Source organism: Aricia agestis, chromosome 19 (genome assembly GCF_905147365.1).
Source record: "Aricia agestis chromosome 19, ilAriAges1.1, whole genome shotgun sequence".
Classification (NCBI taxonomy): domain Eukaryota; kingdom Metazoa; phylum Arthropoda; class Insecta; order Lepidoptera; family Lycaenidae; genus Aricia; species Aricia agestis.
The window spans coordinates 3,833,039-3,855,581 of NC_056424.1; the positions used below are offsets into that span (position 1 = coordinate 3,833,039).

The 22,543-nt window shown below is 39.8% G+C and overlaps 1 protein-coding gene across 2 annotated transcripts in view; it reads right to left on the reverse strand.

The window, feature by feature from the left end:
* The window catches only part of LOC121736864 (endoribonuclease Dcr-1), a 38,924-nt gene that overhangs the window by 11,443 nt on the left and 4,938 nt on the right, over positions 1–22,543 (reverse strand). For both annotated transcript variants that reach the window (XR_006037074.1, XM_042128327.1), the window contains exons 8-38: positions 21,394–22,454; positions 20,795–20,922; positions 19,449–19,553; positions 18,976–19,105; positions 17,992–18,446; positions 17,324–17,480; positions 16,751–16,856; positions 15,506–15,615; positions 15,091–15,187; positions 14,059–14,200; positions 13,351–13,467; positions 12,281–12,390; positions 11,725–11,999; positions 11,179–11,357; positions 10,550–10,720; positions 9,774–9,912; positions 9,416–9,492; positions 9,017–9,131; positions 8,162–8,279; positions 7,868–7,967; positions 7,493–7,578; positions 7,100–7,263; positions 6,065–6,850; positions 5,555–5,707; positions 4,180–4,311; positions 3,618–3,714; positions 3,030–3,214; positions 2,310–2,492; positions 1,866–1,953; positions 1,453–1,596; positions 940–1,069 (exon numbers count right to left, since the gene is read on the reverse strand). Coding sequence is in view for 1 of the 2 variants with exons in the window: in XM_042128327.1 (XP_041984261.1) it covers positions 940–1,069; positions 1,453–1,596; positions 1,866–1,953; positions 2,310–2,492; positions 3,030–3,214; positions 3,618–3,714; positions 4,180–4,311; positions 5,555–5,707; positions 6,065–6,850; positions 7,100–7,263; positions 7,493–7,578; positions 7,868–7,967; positions 8,162–8,279; positions 9,017–9,131; positions 9,416–9,492; positions 9,774–9,912; positions 10,550–10,720; positions 11,179–11,357; positions 11,725–11,999; positions 12,281–12,390; positions 13,351–13,467; positions 14,059–14,200; positions 15,091–15,187; positions 15,506–15,615; positions 16,751–16,856; positions 17,324–17,480; positions 17,992–18,446; positions 18,976–19,105; positions 19,449–19,553; positions 20,795–20,922; positions 21,394–22,454 (6,040 nt within the window). In the remaining variant the exon portion in view is untranslated. The remainder of the gene's footprint in view (positions 1–939; positions 1,070–1,452; positions 1,597–1,865; positions 1,954–2,309; positions 2,493–3,029; positions 3,215–3,617; positions 3,715–4,179; positions 4,312–5,554; positions 5,708–6,064; positions 6,851–7,099; positions 7,264–7,492; positions 7,579–7,867; positions 7,968–8,161; positions 8,280–9,016; positions 9,132–9,415; positions 9,493–9,773; positions 9,913–10,549; positions 10,721–11,178; positions 11,358–11,724; positions 12,000–12,280; positions 12,391–13,350; positions 13,468–14,058; positions 14,201–15,090; positions 15,188–15,505; positions 15,616–16,750; positions 16,857–17,323; positions 17,481–17,991; positions 18,447–18,975; positions 19,106–19,448; positions 19,554–20,794; positions 20,923–21,393; positions 22,455–22,543) is intronic.

Below are 22,543 nucleotides of genomic sequence, written 5' to 3' on the forward strand. Positions count from 1 at the left end.
AATTTTATATGCAATAAATTTTTCTCTCACTTGAAATAGTTTGAATTAATAATAAATCGCCTACAAATTTATATAGGCAATGCAACCTGCGGGCGTACTAGAACATCTACTATAGAAGCCGATAAATTAGCGGGTTATTTCTTCATACAACGATATTTCATAGTAAGCATCTGTCCTTTTCATTCCTGTGAACTGATCGTCATGTTCTGTCTCGTTCTAGCACGCGCGACTATACTCGGAAATAAGCCGATACTCAGCGAGTTATTACGGAGAAAGGTTAATTAGCAACGCATAAGTGCGAGCGAGAAAGATGAGTCATGAAGTGAAATTGTTATGAGTCAAATGGCGGTGTTTGTAAACAACTTGTTTGTTTTGTGTTTAAATGTCGAATGTTATTTGTTTTGGCGTTAAGAAGAGTGCAGTGTCGCGAATTTAAATTAATTTGTATTCAAGTGATTTGTTAATTGTGACTCGTACAGCTGAGACTGTTGTCTGACAGATTATTTGCTGTCGAAGGAAACTTCGTTTTCCAAACTTAGTTTTTAATGATCGTATGTGCCGTCACGCATACAACTTAACTCAGAAGGCATTTTTCAAAGGCATCATTATCAAACTTGAAACTAGAACATTGTTGAACATCAGTGCTGAGCGTTTTGGTAAGTAGATTTTTTACTCCGGCTTCCCTTCCGAAAATATTCACCCTTCGCCACTGGTGGCTACCTGTGTTTATGCGTACAGTATACGTAGTGTGCGTGTTTGTGTGCGAACGTGTAGTAAAGAGACAATGATATATTTTAGTAGCTATGCACAGTATACGCAAAGTGCGTGTTTATTTGCGTACAGTATAGGCCAAGTGCGTGTTTATTTGCGTACAGTATACGCAAAGTGCGTGTTTATGTGCGTACAGTGTACGTAAAGTGCGTGTGTGCGTAAACGTACTTATGGAAGCCGTGTCTCGCAGCGAGCGTGGCGAAGATTGTGTTATTGACGAGCGCCGAGCGGAGGTCGGTGAGCGCGCCCGGAGAATGCCGCCGACCGTCGCAGAATAGATGACGAGTTATAAGGTAATCTAGAAAACGTTACACATACCTAATTACACACAACGAAAAGCCATTTTGAAAGCAAGCAGTGCTTCTAAATGACATTTTCTTTAATATTTATTCAAATGACATTCTTTAAATGACATTCAAATTGTGTAAAAATAGCTCATAAGGACTGAGAATTATCCCTGAAGATGTTTACTACTGAATACTGATACCTTAATATTTTTTGAATATAAATATATTTCTTCCGGATTAAATCCTTCTAATGGCCTTTAAAATGCTGAAGGCTTCCTAATGTGATATAGGCTATAGCATAGTTCAATTGCTCATTTTCATGTACGATCGACAAGATTACTCGACCATTTTTTTCGCTTATTTTAACAAATAGCATAAAAAACAATAAACGTACCCAATATAGCGTCGCCCAGGAACTCCAACCTCTGGTAGCAGTCCGTCAGGCGGTTGGGGGCATGCGACGCGTGCGTCAGCGCCTGCAGCAGCAGCGCGCGGTCGCGGAACCGGTACTGCAGCACCTCCTCCAGCGCCTCGTACCCTGTCACGTGGGGAGCGCGTGAGACACATGTGACAGTCACGTGAGCAGTTATATACAGTGTGCGACGCGCTCGTCGGCGCCTGCAACAGCAGCGCGCGTTCGCGGAACCGGTACTGCAGCACCTCCTCCAGCGCCATGGAAAATTTTACAGCGCTTCTAGCGGTCACTTGTGGAAATAAAATCGCTACCATGAGTTTACAATAAATAAGTATCGAATAAAAACTCGTTAGCGACTATAGTTTTAAGGAGTTTCCGTATTAAACTCTTACCTGACAGCATCTGTTCAAGCTCGCCTTCCGGGTTGTCGATGTACCGCAGCAGCGGCGATGGTGGCGCTTTCAACGCACCGAATATCGGCTGTAATATGGCCAATATGGCCACAAATTAAATATATCTTAACCGAATATAGCGAATCGAAAGACGGGGTATTGATTTGATTAGTCTTTATTTAATTGATTCAACGTAACGCTTATTTACTGATCCGATTTGTTCCCATTCACAATTTCCGTTCCATTCGGATTCGAAATCTTACTGCGTTGTTATTGGTCAACGCTAGACATTTATTGATTTTCTCGTTGGGAGTTGTCGAAACCGAGTAGCATTTTGAATTGTAAATCAGGCCCCATTAAACACAATATGTTTCATTTAACCTGGTATTCATGTAACATTATAAGCCACGTAGGTGACTTTTAATTTCTGTCATATTAACATACCTGCACCCACTGTCCATCTTCGTCTTGATACGGTCTCAGCGAGCCGACAGCGCGGCCGGGCCAGCTCCAGTCGCGCGGCAACTCCCCCTCGCCCCCCGCCTCGCATCCCTCCCCCCCGTCTGACCACTCCGAGTCTGTCGCTTCGGGGGCTTCAGTTGCTGGTGGGGGTTGAGGTGGAGCTGGCTGTAATAAAATAAGGTTTTATACATTGGAAGACGATTATAGAGCAACGTAACTAACAAACTGTGTTAAGAAATGATTTCACTAAATGGCTAAGATGATTTACAACATGGATGGCCCACGTCATTCATGTTGAAAACACAACTGATAACATCAGCGCTACTCTTATTATCGAGCTATGTCACGCCCATTTTGTTAAGACAAGCACCAAATTATTTACTTTGTTTTGATCGACTAATTTAAGTGTTTAGTTAGAAATGTCTGGTGTCTGCCTGTTCAACTTTATTCATCGAATATTATAGCATAGAAACAGCAACTCTTACTGCAAACGATCTTCGTCCATAAGAAATGTCTTCTACTCGCACCGGTCTACCCATGTTACCTCACCTGTGTCTGTCTGCTGCTGCCTCGTCTCCCGCAGCACGTGCGGGTGGTCGGGCGGCAGCGGTAACAGGTGCTGCAGCAGCATGCGGATGCCCAGCCACGACATGAACAGCAGAGCGCCGCACTTTAGTAGTATTGTCAGTCTGTCTGTCTCACCTGTGTCTCTGTCTTCTGCTCGCGTGTCTCTCGCAGCACGTGCGGGTGGTCGGGCGGCAGTTGCAGCAGGTGTTGCGGCAGCACGCGGATGCCCAGCCACGACATGAACAGCAGAGCGCCGCGCGGCCCGCACTCTAGTAAGTACGCGCCTATAAGAGCTTCTACGCAGTCCGCTATTGATTTATCTGTAACAAAAAATTAACAAATCTAAATTATATTATGTTTAAGTCATGCATGCAAGTATGATGCAATTTAATCTTTAATAAAGAAATACAACGACACGACAATTTGGTACATTTTAAGTAGTTTGTTTTCTATGATCGTTTATTTTAGGAGTTCCCCGTGGTTTCTCCAAGAATCCATCACAACATCACAATTTTGTGTTCGCGGAACCAACTTCGAATTCTACTCTATCAAACAAACAAGGAAATTTTTAAATCGATTTAGACATATTCGTATTAAAATGAAACATACAAAGAAATTACTCTTCTCTTTAGGTTGTCTACAAATTACTTTCATTGATGAATTAAAATGCGTTTTGATCAAATTTAATTTTTTAATCTTTCTTTTTTCCGTGGTATGACATACCTGGTATGCTGTGTTGTGTGATCAAGTTGTACGGTATGAAACAACCAGTGCTGTCGTGCGGTGCGTCCGCTATCGCCGCAGAGTCCTTCGGGTCAGACTGTAAGATAATTATAAGATGTACAACTTGCCAAATAAGAGTGCGTTTTAAATTAAGGTGATATAATCATTATTGGCAAGTCTACGCTGCGCTTGAACGCACTTTTTCAGGTTGCCATAAACAAAAAGTTTTAGTTCCAGCTGTAATCGCGCCAGACTCTTTTTTTGCCAAGCTTTATACAGCTTGGTGCTTACATAAATCTGGTCGCGGAGCACGCAGAATATTATAGTTTTCGTAGACATGTGTACAGTCTTAGAGGACATTTATACATTTTTCATAGATATCGGTCCAGTTTTTATAAACTATTGGTCTGAATTAAACAAATTAGGTATCAATAGATAAGTAATGATGCTGCGGGTGAAAATACTGTATTAGGGATATATAATTTTTTAATTTTTATTTAAATTTCGGGTTACAGTTTTTTTAGTTTGGTCACGTGGAAACATCCTTGTAACAGTGTATTACCGTGGCGTGCAGCGTGGGCGGCGGACGGTGGCACGGCGGCAGCCAGTTGTCATGCGGCTCGAACTTGGACGCGATCATGCGCGCGCCGAGACGTTTGTTGCGACCGAGTCGATACAGGTTTAAGTTCGATACCTATAAACAAAGAGGGTTATTTTATCGACACAAAAAAGATGAAATAAGTAACAGAAAATTTCGGATAAATTCGTCACTCCTTGCGAGTTTCCTACTCCGGTTCTTTTCGCCGAGTTTGTTCTCAAACTGATGGTAATAACGATTGTAAAACGGCAGTCTTACCCTCGAAACTAATACGATTTTGATTTACGAGTCTAATTAGTTTCAAATTGAGCCGCAGCACGATCGTGCGTTAGTATAGCTGTCAGGAGAGGGAAAAAGCCGTTGAGATCGAATTAGTTCCAAATTGAGCCGCAGCACGATCGTGCGTTAGTATAGCTGTCAGGAGTGGGAAAAGCCGTTGAGATCGAATTAGTTCCAAATTGAGCCGCAGCACGATCGTGCGTTAGTATAGCTGTCAGGAGAGGGAAAAAGCCGTTGAGATCGAATTAGTTCCAAATTGAGCCGCAGCACGATCGTGCGTTAGTATAGCTGTCAGGAGAGGGAAAAAGCCGTTGAGATCGAATTAGTTCCAAATTGAGCCGCAGCACGATCGTGCGTTAGTATAGCTGTCAGGAGTGGGAAAAGCCGTTGAGATCGAATTAGTTCCAAATTGAGCCGCAGCACGATCGTGCGTTAGTATAGCTGTCAGGAGAGGGAAAAAGCCGTTGAGATCGAATTAGTTCCAAATTGAGCCGCAGCACGATCGTGCGTTAGTATAGCTGTCAGGAGTGGGAAAAGCCGTTGAGATCGAATTAGTTCCAAATTGAGCCGCAGCACGATCGTGCGTTAGTATAGCTGTCAGGAGAGGGAAAAAGCCGTTGAGATCGAATTAGTTCCAAATTGAGCCGCAGCACGATCGTGCGTTAGTATAGCTGTCAGGAGTGGGAAAAGCCGTTGAGATCGAATTAGTTCCAAATTGAGCCGCAGCACGATCGTGCGTTAGTATAGCTGTCAGGAGAGGGAAAAAGCTGTTGAGATCGAATTAGTTCCAAATTGAGCCGCAGCACGATCGTGCGTTAGTATAGCTGTCAGGAGTGGGAAAAGCCGTTGAGATCGAATTAGTTCCAAATTGAGCCGCAGCACGATCGTGCGCTAGTATAGCTGTCAGGAGTGGGAAAAGCCGTTGAGATCGCATTAGTTCCAAATTGAGCCGCAGCACGAGTTTGCACTACTATATATTACGTCGGAAGTAGCAAAAGCTTTGAGATCGAGCTGGTTCGATTCTGGTTCTGGGAGTAAGGCAACAGGCCATTTGCATTACCTGCTTGCTCCGCATATGCGAGAGTTTCCCCTCGTGGACGGCGGGGTGGGCGCAGTACAGATACGCGGTGATGGCGAACTTGAGGAAACTGTCGCCGATCGTCTCCAGCCGCTCCAGGTTGATGCCGTCGTTAGCGTTAGACATCGTCAGCGCCTGGGCACGACGAAAAAATTATAATAAACGAATTATTATGGACTAGATTACATATACCCATGCCCACTAGATAACATTCTTATTCACATTATTGCTGCCACATTTCCAACCTGTCAGAGACAGCATCTGTAGTTTTTTATTGCGGCAATACTACAAGAAGCTATGATATGACTGGGGAACTCGTATTTAACGTTAATCTTCATATCTTGCGAATATAAATGAGTAATATAATTTAAAATTCTTTAAATTATTATTTATGTCTGTTCGATGTAGTTTACGAATTTTCAGCAAAGTTAGAAATGTTTGTTTTTACTCAGATAAGTCTGTCAAAAGAGAGTTACAAAAATTACAACCTACCTGCAAAATAACGCTCGGGCTGGGTCCAGGATGACCTTCCAAATCCGGTTGGAAATCAAAGTCGAACTCCTTCCCATTCTGACCTTTACCGTCCATGTAATACGGCTTATATTCGTACTGATCCTTCCACGAGTTGACCACCTCTTGATATTTCTCTTTGGAATCGAAGCCGACGTTTTCAACTTTTTCGTTGACATAATCTGGTGAGTCTATATTGATGTCTTTCATTGAGAAACAGTTCATTTTCTTTATTTCGTCTTCTGGCAGAGATTTCTTCAATTCATCTAGAAGTATTCTTTTGTTCTTTTCTATTTCTTCTAAGGATATGTTTTCATAGACGTTGATACCTTTGTACGGGAATATTTCTTCCAACATTTTATCAGATTTCTTTGAACAGTCATTTGTTTTTAGTTCTTTTTTCAAATCTTCTCCGTTGATGGCTGCCTCAACTTCTTTTTGTTCTGTCTCCGTTTCAGTTGCTTTATCAGTTTCTTTGCTACTAATGATATCTTTATCTACTTTTTGTTTTTTACCTTTTGCACTTTCATTGTCGTTGGTTTCTATTTCTTTCTCGTAGTATTCATCTTGAACGGGCTTCTCAATAATGTCTTTTTCACTTTCTTTATTTTTGATTTTTATTACTTTACTAACTGTATCTTTATCTAGTTTCTGCTTTTCAGGTACATCTGGTAGTAGATCTTTAACAGGTTCGTCTGTTGCTATTAGACTGTTTTGTGCTATATCCTTCTTGTGTTGTGCTACAGAGTCTTTGAATTTTTTGATGTGCTGTAAATAATTGTTTTATGTGAATACTGCATATTGTAATTTTATTTTCATGTTTAGTAATTTTTGTTAAAAACTCAAATAGCGCAAAGCACATCTGGTACAGTTTTCAGTTGTTACTTTATTTTTTATTTAATTTATTACTAGCGGGTTGCCCATTTTGTGTGTGTGTGTGTTGCAGGGGATAATACAAGCTATGAAGTATTAGGTATATATTATTATAATACACGTCTGTTGATGAGTGTAACCTACTTCATCCGGCGGCACACCCTCTCTCAACAAGGTCTTGAACACGGCGACGTCACGTGCGTCGTCCGCCGCGTCGGGCTGCGGCGCGGGCGCGACCGGTTTGCGTCTCTCTATATCCACCGCCTCGGCCTCGTGCGCCGTTTTGTACTCTATGCGCACGCCCATGGCTGGAAAGAGTTTGTGTATTAGCCATAGGCTTTTAATTTGAATAAGCCATTGACATATTTTGTTGCTATAGCAAAATTGTATTTTTGGTAAATATAAAAGAGCTAAAATAAACATTATTAAAGTCCAGAAATTAAGAATTATGTTACAATAAGTATCACTGACATCGTTAAGTTTTGCTAAAATAAAATGCGATAAACATTGAACATAATAATATTATCTAACACTTACCAAAAGCATTTTTGCCGTTGAAGCCGCTTGAGTCAGTGTCTTCGTCGCTACCGTCAGTATTAAATTCTGAATCCGTATCGAAGTCACTAAAAATGAAAAATTGTCTTTAAACTTTAATAATACAATATTAACAAAAAATAAATTAAATAGCATTCAAGGATGCTCCTTCATTACGTATAGTATGTTGGCTTTGCGTACGCCTTTGAAACTCCGGCGTGCGTGTTTGTGTACACACGAGCGTGCGCTTGCATACGTGCTTACATACACAATTTTTTATTGATTACCATAACAGTTTAAATATTTTTATCTCCATGTCCTCGACGAAAGAAAGGTATTTTAAAACATAAATATATTTATTACAGAGTTCGAATAAACCTTGACATATATGAGTAATCGCTATCTGCAACAGAATAAGCTCTGGTGGGGTTGTACTGGTTTCTCGGCTTCTCTACTGGCTCCGACCAGTTGGCTCCTCCTGGTAAAAATTCAAACGTTAATTTTTAAGTAAATGATTTCATAATTAATTTTTCACTATCCGAGTCTCAAAGTCTATCTCTCTTTCTTTCTACCCATCTCAACAGGGCAAGGATACACGAGACCTTCTCATCATTTCTCCCAGCTGTCTTTTTCGCACATACCTGTCCCTCTCACACACACTATCTCTCTCACCTGAGGCGGAGGTGCAGAAGGTGAGGTTGGCGGGCAGCGGCTCGAGGAACTCATCGAACTCCACCGTATCCGGGATAGATGATGCCATCTCATTGCTCCATGTGCCGATCTCGAATCCCTAACAACACAAACCCATTCAACAAAATATTAAACAGTATCATAACAAAACTATTCAGAGACACACACTATGGTACTAAAGCTTACTGCTCGTCCAACTTAAAAGGATGCGCCTCGTATTTACAGTATATAATTTCCCATTTATATCAACTAGCAGGGGGACTTGGGGAGCATCATTTCAAGTTAGACAAGCTCAACTACCGCCCTAAGGGCGTTCGCTGCGTTGAGTATGTGCCCGTCGCGGGCGCCCTCGCCGGGCGCTCGCCATAGTAATATCGTGCGACGGCTGACCCGCTCAAGGCAGCGCTGCTCTATGGGATGACATGAAACAAGCACGCCTCGCGGGTGGCCGCGCCGGGCGCACGCTTAACGCAGCGAGCGCCCTAAAGTAGTTACGGTACGGTCACCTTTCAAATCACCTGTCATTTAAATAGTAAACGCTCCACTTGGGCTAACTAGTCGCTAGCGGTCATTGACTCCCTGTCAAAAACTTGTCATATTCCATATAAAACAACGATTGACAATATCTGACATTTCATTGTCAATCGCGGTTTATACGGAAAATGACAAGTTTCTGACAGGGAGTCAATGAACGCTAGCGACAAGTTAGCCCGAGTGGAGTTTAGTCAAATGCTTTTACATCAAAACTTAAAACCAAACGATTAGGTATTTAGGTTATTATAAGTTCTGCGTGAACTGAATTAATATGGATTTAATCACTTTTAAAAGTTTACTTACACTTTCAGCTTCTTTCTCCTGTAAGATGTCGTTTAGCGTTTTCTCTTTGACTTCCCCTTCTTTTTTGTTTTCAGTCTTATTGCTGTCATCATCATCATTCTGGTTTTCTATGGCACTAAAATATATTTTTAAAAGTTAGTAGTAAAACAATATCTCACTTATGTCGTACACGCAATTTTATGTGAGTTTTAAGCAGCATGAATAGTTTAGAACTTTAGGCTCTCCATTAACGATAACTATCCTAAAAAAGTAATATTTATGTGGGATACTGTAGTGCATACTGCTACTAAAAGGAAGTTTCTAAAAGTTATATTTAAAATGCTCAAATAATAACTTCAGAATCAACACAATATTATATTGTTTTGTCGATTTGGAAGTTATTATTTATAAAGTAAGTACCTTTGCTTTTCATCCGTATTTGCTGTTTCATCATCATCATCGTTCTTTTTATCTGATTTTTCATCCGTGCTCAGCACCTAAAATTGTAAGATATTATGTTTGTCAAAAAATTTAGTACAACTAAAGAAGATGCTTGAATATTTTTCAAGAAATTCCGAAACATAGGTAAGCCGATTTCTATCTAAAGTCTATTCACGTAAATATAAAATGAAATAAGATATCACTGTCGTATGGACCTTTATGTTAAACAGCTGTTGTTTAAAATGACATCGCCTTATTGTTAATTTTAGCTTGATAGAATAGAGTTATTATTTTAGCTGCGCATAAAACAATAACTCTAGTATAAACTCAAGCATACCTCAGCCAAACTCCATCCAAAGTCTAGCGGCGGCCACTGGAAGCCGGGGCAGGTGGTCTCGTCGATCCGCGGTATACCCAGTCCGACGTCTATCGCGACCGCCCGACGGATCTCGTCAGCTATGAGTAACGCGTTTATCCTAGAAACAAATATGTACAAATACTTTATTAAACATGCATAATAATATACAATTGCATAAAGCGGACTACACATAGGTATCAAGTCGGTAGGGGACGTCGTGAGACTTTAGCAAACTTATAGCAACGATGCAGGGGCCGTACCACGAAACCGTTTTGAGACTCAAACAATCGTACGAAAATACCGCGTCCTACTCTAACAAATGTGAAATGACGTTGTTAGAGCAGGACGCGACATTCTAGTTCGATTATTTGAGTCTCAAAACGGTTTCGTAGTAGACCTCCTGGTTTCTATAGGGTTTGTAAATAACCTTCTAATAGTTAGAGCTTTAATTCGCAAATAAAAGATACGAGAGCTATAATGCAATGGCACGGTTAGTTTAGGCCCTTAGGGCATTGTGAATATTTTACGTTATTATATGAAGGAATACATGTAAGTTTGGTATTTTTAATATTTATTAATTTAATTTTAGTTTAAAATATTGTTTAATGCATGTTATTGTACGTAGCTGTAATTTTCTGTTAAACTAGTTATTGTATGTAGCTGTAATTTTCTGTTAATCATGAATGTATGTATTTATTGATACACAACTGTATTTGGTCCTTAAATAAATAAATAAATACAGCACTACAGCCTACCTGTACAACACGCAGGGTAACGCAACAGTCGCGAACCAGAGCGGCGCGGCGAAGGGATGCCTGCGGCAGAGCTCCGGCACTAGGATCTGTTTCTGGTCGAGTCTGTCGCGCTTGTTGCGGCGCGTACGCTCCGACGATACGGGCAAAGCCACGCCCTTGCGGTTTACGTATCTGTAGACAAGACATTGGATTTTTAAAACATTTGTTAAAGTTACGGTAAGGTAAGTTACTTTATTCAGAAATAAAAATATTGTTATTTCGTTCAACAGTGTAAAAAGTACGAAATTATATTAATTTTCCAATTAAAATACACAATGTTTTAAAACATTATACCTGTTATTTAATGTGCGTACACGTAAAATTGCGTGCACAGTTACGCATACATGCACGTATTCTTGTAGAAAATATCACTTTATTATAGTAACACTGCACACGTACATAATAGATATGATAATGTCTAGCCAAAATAGTATATAAGTTACCTGATAGAAACTTTGAGGTTGTTCCGGCGATTTAACATTAGAGCCGTAATAGCTTAGCTTTTTTTGATAAAGATTATTTCTGTCAATCCTAAGCCCTTTGACGTTGTCCATTTATTTGAAGAGTATAGAAGGAAGTTGGTTACTGACCTTGGTGTTAGCAGGTTCAGTCTTGCACTCGTGTGGTCCACATCCAACAGCGGCTGCGCGGGCTGCGTCAGCTCCGCGCCGTACTTCGATTGGTAGTAGGTGCGGAAACTGCCGTGCTGCGTCGACGGGAACTCCGACTCGGGGGACAGGTTCCAACATATCTCCGCCACCAGGAAGAACTAGACATTTTTTAAATGGATTAGCTCGGAGTGATAACTGATAACAGTACGAGCTTAAAGAGAACTGCCGTTTAACTATCAGCTAGTTATTCGACGGGACCATAGACGACAAAAAGACAATATAATATTATGCCTAAATGTAAACAGAAAAGTTAAGTGGTAGACAATGAAAAGTGGCGATGGACATGTAATTTTTTTAACTGGCTATGGATATTTTTTATCAGCCTCTTTTTTCGATGATTCTTTTTAGCTCAGCCTTTTCACTTTTTGAAATTTCACTGGCTCGCCTTGTGGCATAGGCCTGCCCTATATAAAGTTAAGATAAAATATAAGAACAATATCTAATTCAGTGTAGAGTATACCATACCTGTGGTTGATCCTGATTCCTGTACCACGGTGTCACTACTGCGTCTTTATACTTCTCCGCGTCAAACTCAAATACCTCCCCGGGCTTTAGTAGCGGATTTTCTATCTTCTTCACTTCCCTATCCTTCTCTTTCTTTTCTTTTTCTTTAGTCTCGCCGTCTTCCCATAACACCGGCTTGTCTATTTCTTGACTCTTCTGTTCCTCTGTGTGGTTGTAGATTAGCTCTAGGAACTCCCAATCTATGTCGACCACCGTGGTTCCATCTTCTTTCGTTCCTGTAGAAAACAGATATTTTCTAATAACTTGTTATTTTTAATCTACCGCAGCTAAACTATAGTTTTAAATTATTCAAATGTAAATTAGTACGTTTGTACGCAAACTAGTTGGCTTGCACGCAGGTTCATACGTTAGAACGCAAGTTTATACGTTTGCACGCAAGCATATCTCCACCGTCCACGCAAAATTCTAAGCTTACACGCAACCTAGTACGCTCGTACGTCAACTAGTTCGCTTGCACGTAAACTATTCTGCACGCAAACCTTACGCGCACACTTACGTTTAGTAGTGGGCACGACGTAGTAGTTGTTATGCGGTGCGGCGTCCGCGTGCAGCCGCATGCCGCGACGTCGCACGCGCAGCACGTCCGCAAACACGAATTTCATAAACCTGGACAAAAAAAAACATAAGGAAACGCTAAAATATCAAGGCTTGTCTTTTACACAAAAAACATTAACGCAGGGTGATGATTTTAATGGTAGCTTTACAGCTATACATACATATTATGTTTACACATATTATTTACTTTATCTGTGTTCCAACAGTCTTATTATTGTCTAAATATGTTATTATAGATGTCACCCGTAACTTTGTTGCGTCGGAAATCGTTTATCGCTCAGTAATCGTAAAACTTTCCAAATTGGATTATTTATTCGGCTAAAAACTGTCATTTCAGCGGTCATTCGTATTTGTATTTTGTTTAAGCATGAACAGGTAACAAACTTTCCTATTCTCAACATTAGTAGTGTGGCGGTAGTACCGAAACGCTATCGAAGTTTCGGAGAACGGCAAGATATTTATAGACAACGTCTGAAATGACGTCAGTGGGCTTCGGCCTGACCGAACATGCTATCTCGCTCGGTCGGAAGATCTTCCTTTACGGCCGCCATTCACAACGTTAAGTTGGTGACCACTCACCACCGATACTGAGTACTATTATATATTCGGTGCCACCGACAAGAACACGCATCCTTCTGGACATCAATCATCATCAACACTCCCCGCCCAACCGCACCACGTCAGCACTCAGCAGACATGAAGGAACCGGATCGCCTCGACCATAAGCCGCATTACGCGTAGGGCTTCCGCGCCGGTCGAACCCGTGTCTGACTTGAACGGGGCAACCATAGGCTACAACGACCGGTCAGCAAGCAGTGTGATGTGGCCAACCACAATTCGCCTAACAATGCTGCATCGCGTTATGAAAGTTTCGGAGAACGCGAACGGCAAGAACAGACAACGTCTGAAATGACGTCAATGGGCTTCGGCCTGACCGAGCATGCTATCTCGCTTGGTCGGAAGATCTAATTCCTTTGCGGCAGCCATTCCAACGTTAAAGTATATAAATACCTGCGTATAAGCTTCGCCCTCCTCGGCGACAGTCTGACGTCGGCGTCGGGCGCGCGCTCCACCGACACGCGCACCTCGCCCGACCGCGTGTACACCGGGAACGCCGGGATCTGCAGCCTGTGGAATAGTTACGTGAGTTAAGTTTTTTTGTATATTTAGTTTTTTTTAGTATATTTAGCTATTCTTAAATTGCCAAATTCTGTCTGTAGCGGTCATTGAACCCCTGTCAAAAAAACTTGGCATATTTCATCGTTTTCTAGATACAAATCACGATTGACAATGAAGTGACAGATGTTTATAGTCTAGGGGCGATATCGTATTTTGCATACTCGATGTGAACTGACTTGAGTATGAGGTATATCACTCATTAATAGTTGAATATTATCATACTAAGAGTTACCAAGAGGTTTTTCTATGAATCTATAATAGTCCGTGTATTTAGAAGAGTTTATTTTTTTTTCTTAAGTTAATATAGTGAGAGCATTTTTCACATAGCGCCTAGACTAGAAAGGTCATTGACCGCTGGTGCTACCTTAATTATTAAGACTATAGAAAGACGTTGTAAACTTTGAACTCTCAATTCTCGATGCGTGCGCTCGCACATATGCCCCGCCCGACTTTCCGTCCCATTAAGGAGACTTAAAATCCTCCTCTTAAAGAGACTTAAAATTATATTTGCTATGCCTACACATATTATAAGTAACTGACTGTCTATCATCCCGCTCAGCTACCATCAGTCCCAGCGCCTGCCTGGCGTGCTGCGGCGCGTGCAGTCGGCGGCCGCGCGTGTTGTACCGCTCCGGCAGCGCGCACCACAACCGAGCAGCCAGCGCCCACGCTGTGTTGCGACCTAGAAACAATAATTTATAGTATGTTTCGGGACAGACAGACAACCGTAACCCAATTCCAATATTTTATTACATAACTAGCGAGCCCGACTGACGTTGTCTTCTCCTAATAAAGTTTACATCAATTACTACATTATGCTATATTAATAATGTAGCTCGTTTCTAATTTGATGCAATTACCAAACACGGTCCGTTTCGTAATTATTGAAACTAGAGATCGCCCAATGGTCGAAATTCGACATTAAACTGTTTTTTTGTTTTTTTTTTTAAATATAGGTAGTAATACCTATATTTAAAAAAAAATATTGACTTTATCATATTTTTTTCAACTTTTGTCTCTGGCACTTAGCTGATCTCAGACTGGCCGTGTAAGCATTGTCTAATAGTACCTAAGATTCAATAAAAAAAAAACTATATTCCATTTTCAATTTGTCACCTTGTTGTCAACAGACTTCAACCATAAATAAAAGAGTATATTTCATATGTATAGGCTTGTCGCTCAAAAATCTGTCATTTTGCTTAGTGGGTGTGTTGTAGTGTGTGTAATGTTTTATTTGTTCAAAAAATGTATGATAAAAGCATAATTTCAAAATAATATTAGCTCGATGCACTCCTTCACCATATAAACTATGACTGTGCAAAATTTCATTCACCTACGTTTCCCCATTTTTCGTCAAAAGGGATACAAAGTTTTTGGCTCACGTATTAATATATACATTATGAGAAGAACATTTTGAAGTTTGATAAGATCTAATAAGAAACAAAACTAAATAATGATGTATTAAAATTTTAACCGGGATACTGATTAGTATTTCGACAGCAATTTTATAAATATACGTAGTAAGACCGCATTACGCAGCAGCAAAGCGACGCGACGCGGCACAATACTCACTTTTATTAAGTTGCTCTGGTGTGGGAGTTGGGTGGTCCTCTATTTCCTTATCCGTACAGTCTATTATCGGCTGGCAATCGGTGAAAGCCCAGGCTGTCTAAAGTTAAAACATACATAATTTTAATTAATTAATATATTTTTAAATATCAAATATATCAGAATTGAAGGCGTAAATATTAAAAGCGTCAGAATTAAATGTTACTCTTCAAATATAAGTGCAAGGTCTAGCGACAGTTTAGATTATTACAATAGTTATTTATTACTCATTGACGTACGTTGATATCTCATTGAAACATACGAACAACAAAAGAGATTTAACCCACTATGTTTTAAGCCAGACCAACGAAATAGACCTTACAAGTCACATACATATTTATATTCCACAAAAAGTAAGACAAAATCACATAATATGTACCCGCTTGTAGTAGTACTGTCTTCGTTTGGTGGTGCCGGGGCGGGCAGAGTCGTTGTCATCCAGGTTGTTATTGTCGTTGTCCAATTCCGCCGCCTTGAAGTTCTCTTTACCTAAATCAATTCATAAGTTAAATTCCGATTAAGCTAGACCACAATCTAGCTGAGCTGTGATGCTATGCAGATTCTGTAATATTTTTTTTATTTATGCACTAACATGTATAAAAATTGTAATGGTAACAGCTACTGATCTCTTTCACTAGGGCTATCTCACTCATATTCGCACACGCAAATTTTGTTAACGCGTTTACATACGCGTCAACATTATTTTGTAAATTAAAAAGACAAGTAGAGTTGGGACTCGGGTCAATATACGATATTTGCTGCGTAACTACTGTTTTACCTAAAAAAACTTATTAATCGGGACTTAACGCGACTTAGGGCCTGTTTCACCACTTCCTGATAAGTGCCGAATAGGCTATCCACCACTTAACTTGATGAAGTATGGAGAATCTGTCAAAAAAGTTGTGAATAGCCTATTCGGCACTTTATCAGAAAATGGTGAAACAGGCCCTTATTCTAATAGTATTTTTTTTTATTTATTTATTTAATTCAGGCATTTTGGCCGATATTATAAATAAATACCTTATAGACTAACATACATACAATTATACTAAAAACTAACACTAACACTAAAACACTAAACACGTATTGTCTGCGACGTGGGGCGCGACGTGTTCGGAAGTCGTCCTCGGAACCTCCTGTAGACAGGGCCCCCGCTACCATATGTGCAATGTGTGCAATGCACACGGGCGCCATCCTCTAGGGGCGCCAAATTGCCATCTTTAGGGGCGCCAAAACCAAGGTCCCAAAAAAATTGCCTAAAGGGGCGCTAAAATCCTTTTTTTTTGCACACAGGCGCCAGTAGCCCTTATGGGGGCCCTGCCTGTAGACGACTCCAATCGGCCAGAACTCCTCCTTCTCGAAGGTCGGCAGATGGTGCGTCGGGACTCTCACCACAAAGGAGCTAAAATTCACTTTGTGGCGGGACTCCAAGCGCTCGACCCTCAAGACGAAGTGGGTCTTGCTCCTGATGTAGTCCACGACCTGCTCGACCGTCGTGTCATGCTACTACATACTTTTTCCCTCGACGTATGTAGTCGCATTACTACTAGAATGTGTCGCGTTAAGTCCCGATTAATAAGTTTTCATTATAATGCAACGCGAAAGTTTAAAATTACTGTTTTACCTATCGGCATCAGCTGGTCGTCTAGTTCACCGGACTTGTGGAGTATCCTGCACGCCTGCAGCGCCACCATACGACGAGCCAGAACTCGGGTAGGCATAGGATGACCCTGAAAGTTAAATATACATATTTAATACTTCATAAATCATATATTTTGTCCATGACTTGTGCTCTTAAATTGCTTGCTTCGACCTATATATTTTTCTGTATTATTTGATCTGTAATATGTATTTATTTTATTTATTGACTTAAAGAGAGCTTTACAGCCTTGATCACTTTTTGTAAACATTATTAGCTTTACATGATTTCGTATAAAAACGCATTACACACGAGTCCGTAATGCGTGCGCGCCCGCAGCAATGCGGCGCCAGTCTGGTGGTTGTGTGTGTGTGTGTGTGTGTGTGTGTGTGTGTGTACGTATACGTACCACAATGTTTGTACTTGACGGGGCAGTAGGGCGGCATGCGCAGTTTGCACACGTACGCGGTGCATGCGCGCCCGCAGCGGTCCGGCAGCATCACGCGCTCCATCCACCACTGCGGCGCCGATCTAGTGTGTGTGTGTATGTGTACGTACCACAATGTTGTACTTGACGGGGCAGTTGAGCGGCATGCGCAGCGTGCACACGTACGCAGTGCGTGCGCGCCCGCAGCGGTCCGGCAGCGTCACGCGCTCCATCCACCACTGCGGCGCTAATCTGGTGAATGTGTCTGAAGGAAGCTTGCCACAGTACCTGGTGATAATAAATTATTATTATCACCACATGCGAGTGGTGATAACGAATATGTATCGCATACATAGCGCCACCGGGCTCAGGTGACATATGGATAAGGAGTAGTTTAGATTGCTTATAAAACTTTGGTACTTGATTGTGACGTCACAGCTTAATGTTTCGATGTATTTATCATTATAAGGATTGTTTGCATCTTCGTTGTGTGGGAAAAAGTGAATATATTGATTAGAGTGACGTCAATTCTAACGACTATTTCTAATGATGTCGACACTTACTAATTTCGATACCTTTCTTGTTTAAAGTAAAGTAATAGTTTTATTAATTTTTTTTTGCTATGGAAATAAGAGGCGAGGCGAAATCATATGACACTGAAACTGCTCGCCTCGCTTCTGCCATTCCGGTGTGTTTTGAGCCTAATGAATTACGTCTAAAACCATTACAATTACATCTCACCTACAAAGTACACACACGCAAGGTTTGTTATAAAATACTTTATCAACATAACACTTACCTATTGATTAGTGCAATAGCTGTACTGAGATCTACGCTCGCAATGTCAGCAGTCTTTTCACTCTTGTTACATAAATCATATTTGATTTCCTTAAAATTATCCAAGCCATCATTAATGGCTACTCCATTAATCGTATCCTCAATATTTACAGGAACATCATTACGATCTGTGGGATCGGGCGGTTCTGTCTCTTTGAATTCATCTTTCTTCGTATCAAATATAAGTTCTTTAGTTGTATCATCATTTCCTATTTCTATTTTTACATCACTTATACTATCTTCACTAAAAACATTGTCTTCGGTTACATTTCCCTCGTCTGTGGCATGTTTTTTTACTTCTGTATATTCATTAGCTGGTGTGTATGGTTTTATAAGATATGCCACAACGTCTGCGTAATTTTCTTCTTCCTGCGGTGGCTCATTTTGTATACCACAACCACATTTTCTGGTGATTATCTGAAAGTGATAGAAAAATTAAGTAACTGGTATTTAACTTGTCTAGCCATAAAATTCAAGTTTGGCGACTGTTTTAAATAATATTGCTTAGATATTATTTGGTAACACCTACATCTATAGCTTTTTCTTTACTCTTTTTTCCTCTCTTTTCTGATCTTTAAATCATGATTTGATAAGGACGACACACAAGTCTAAAGACCGATTTGTGCCAATCTGGATCGATGCTTATCGTTTGTTATATTATTGTTCGAAGGATTTGGACAGAATGACCTGCTGACTCTCTTGGAGACTTTATTCGCACCACTAGGTCTAAACACTAAGCATTAGATCCAAACACTGTCTCACTGTCTCATAGCACTATCACTGTCCTAGGTCTGCGTTTCTTCAATAACTTGCACTGGTTTGACGCTAACCCTGTGTGTCCGTAACATTTTTCTGTTTCTTTATACGAACAATGAGACATAAATTATGTCATTTACTTCATCTCAGATTGGCGCAAGCGCATTTAAGTAATTTATAGTCATATTACCTGATCCAACTCCTTATACACGGCGAGATTGTGTATCAACTCCTTACTGTCTGTCTCCGCGTTCGCTAGCAACGTCACAGAGGACCGCGGCGCCCTCGCTCGGCCTCTACATAGAACGTGTGATCTGTATCTAATAACAATATAGAAAAGTATTAATATTTGATGCGCGTGGCTTGAGAGGAATATATTTTTTTAATAATTTCTAGGCCTGAGTTTATAGTCAATGGATAGTGGGATTTAGCATGAGACATTAAAAGCGCCATGTCATTTAGCAATGTTATGTCAAATACCATACATCTAATAACAATTGAAGAATAATATCTATCTCACTGTGTTTTGTTGCTGTATACTTACTAAGCAAATGCAAAATTTTCACATAAGATCACCCATTAAGAGAAAGTAAAACAGATCCCTTAGATTTAAACTACAAGACAAAACTGGAATGGAATATAATCATAAACATTTTTACTTACGATGGCGGCACATCCCAACGAACGACCAGATTACACCTGGGCAGGTCTATTCCTTCTTCTAAGTCAGGCGTAGCCAGCAGAAGGTTACATTCGTGCATACGGAACCTACAACAAAAGAAAATAATTAATTTAAGATCAGGTAAGTTACGTCAAGCTAGAAAGAGATACAGCTTTCTGCAAAGTCATACTGTCTGCCTTTTGCGCGATTGCTTGCGGCTCGGTAGGTCTACTACGAAACAATTTTGAGACTCAAACAACGTCATTTCATGTTTGTTAGAGTACGATGTGGCTTTTTTGTACGATTATTTGAGTCTCAAAGCGGTTCCGTGGTACGGCCCCTGAACTGCTGGTCCAAAATGGTATTTTAAATGTCAATCACTCAATAGTTATTGAAAATTGACTAAAGCCGTGTTGCAAGACTTATCTAAAACCTTTCGTCTGAACTTCTATTTTATATTTTACTAGATGTCCCGCGCGTCTTCGCCCGCGTAAATTAGGAATTTTACAGAAGCCGTACATTTTCCCATAAAAAATATTTCCCCCGTTTTTCCCACATTTTCCTGAGTTTTTTCGGTCTTAGCGTGATAATATAATATAGCCTATAGTCTTACTCGAATGATCTATCTAACACTGAGATAAGTTTTTAAATCGGACCTGTAGTTCCTGAGATTGACGCGTTCAAGCAAACATACTCTTCAGGTTTATAATATTAGGTAGGTATAGATTTTTTTAATTATCGCTTGACAAACTCGAGTCTCGATCTAAAAGACTATGAAATGGTATAATATGGTAGTGATGATGATGATGATGAATGTAATTTGCATAGTAGCATATGCTTTCTGTTCTTAAAACAACGCCGAAACTCCCAAACTAGTATCTATAAAGAATCAGGAGTTCTCTCAGCACCTTCCGAACCACGGTATACCAGGTATATCGCGGTGCAAAATCTTACTTGTTGGTAGCATATGCTTAGAATACTTCTCACGAAACCAAAGTCACCACATGTTTCCCTATAAGTTTTGAGGAGTTCCCTCGATTACTTATGGATCCTTCATCAGTGAATATAATACCAAATTGGGATGATACCCAATATACCAAAAGAAAAATTTTGAAAGTCGGTTAACAAACGGCGGAGTAATTGTTGAATATAAGAAAACGAATATAACACCTTCCCCATTTTGAAAGTCGGTAAAAATTTTAGCCTATGTGATACATCCATACATCCATACATCCATACATCCAAACAAACTTTCGCCTTTATAATATTAGTAGGATAGTAGGAAGTAGGATAATGTTTGCTGCATCTCTCTCAATCATCTTCGTAGACTAGACAAGGACAAACTTACTTTTTTAATACATCCTCCTGTTTTCTGCCCTGCCGCTGGCTCTCACGCGCCTCAGCTGATGTATTAGGTTCGGACGCACAATATTGAGCGCAGAGTTGTGACAGAGCACTTCTGGAGCGAGACATGTCCTAAAAGAGAAGTTGGGTTAAAATTGTTTATAAGTGTTTATTATATTGTAAGTACTAGACATCTTTGTTGCAATACTTTTAATACAAATCAATGAGGAACCAATGAGAAACCAAAACCATTGTAATTAAATTTTCTAATGTTATTGAGCAATATATGATTTTCTAGAAACGTTTTCTGGTATGTTTATTCAAATTCATTAGTATCGACGTCTACACTAGACTTTAAATGCGGAACTTAATATATACTAATATTATAAATGCGAAAGTGTGTCTCTCTGTCTGTTACCTCTTCAAGCCCAAACCGCTGAACCAATTTTGCTGAAAATTGGTATAATAAATTGGAAAGGACATAGAATACTTTTTATCCCAGAAAAATGTACGGTTCCTGCGCGATAAACGAGTTTTGGCGCAACGGAGTTGCGGGCGTCATCAATTAAGTAATAACTTTAAAAACAATTGCAGAAATCTTACCACAATCAACATAAACATAATCTTAGCAATGAGCGCTTCTTTCATAAACACAATACCACATAGAGCATCAGGATTTTGCTGCATTAGCCGTAGTTTGGCCACGTTACTTCTCTGAGCTCTAGTTCTCCCGCGCGTTCTATTCGAACGCTTCCCAAAACCTTTCTGACAATCAATTTTGCTGTCAGCCTTTTCTAAATCATTTAGAGTGTCAATTGTAGATTTATCTTTTTCATCCTGAGATTCTAATTTGGCACTTTCTTTGAGTTCTTGATTTGTTTCATTAGTATCTTTTGCAACGTTTTCTGTTTTATCTTTAGTTGTATCTGTTATACTAACATCATCTAAATCTTTTAAGTTGGCGGCGTAAGTGTTAACTCTGTCTTCTATTTTATTACCTAATGTAGCAAAATCACAACTCTCTATAACATTTAATAGATCACTTGTTTTTGATCTTTTCATAGAAGTATTTACATTATTTACATCATTCGCTTGTGTATTGTCGTCGTTGCTGTTAGCAATTTGTTCTTCATGATTGTTTTCTAAATTATTTGCATCATCTTTTGCTAAATTTGATTTGTCATCGTCAACTTCTTCTATACTTTTACTAATTGATTTATTGTCATCTAGCGTGCTAGTTTCAGTATTATCTTTATCTATATTTACATTTTCAGCATCTGTGTCTGCATGATTTTCCCCATTTATATTGGTTGTATTTACATTATTTATAAGATTGGTTTCTTGTGCATTTTCCACTTCTACTTCTTTATGAGTATTTACATTTTGATTACATTTATTACTATCTACGATATTCTTATCGTCTAAAGGTTTAAATTGTTCCAAAATTTCAGCAAATCTTAATACTTTAGGCGTCGAAAAGGAACTGATTTTATCCCAGTCAGATTCATATTTTGAAAACACGTAGTCAGCGTAGCTACGAATTTTCACGAAGACCGACGTGCATAGACACAGTAATAGAAAATGTCTTTCGTAAGGCACTTTTATTTTAAGCTTTTCTAACTTAACTAGTAATGTAAATGCCGCCTTATCTGCTGCATATGGACCTAAAAATGAAGTTAAGCAAAGTGTTATCATAATATGACATACCTAGATGATATCTGTACATTTTTTGTGTACAGATATCATCTAGGTA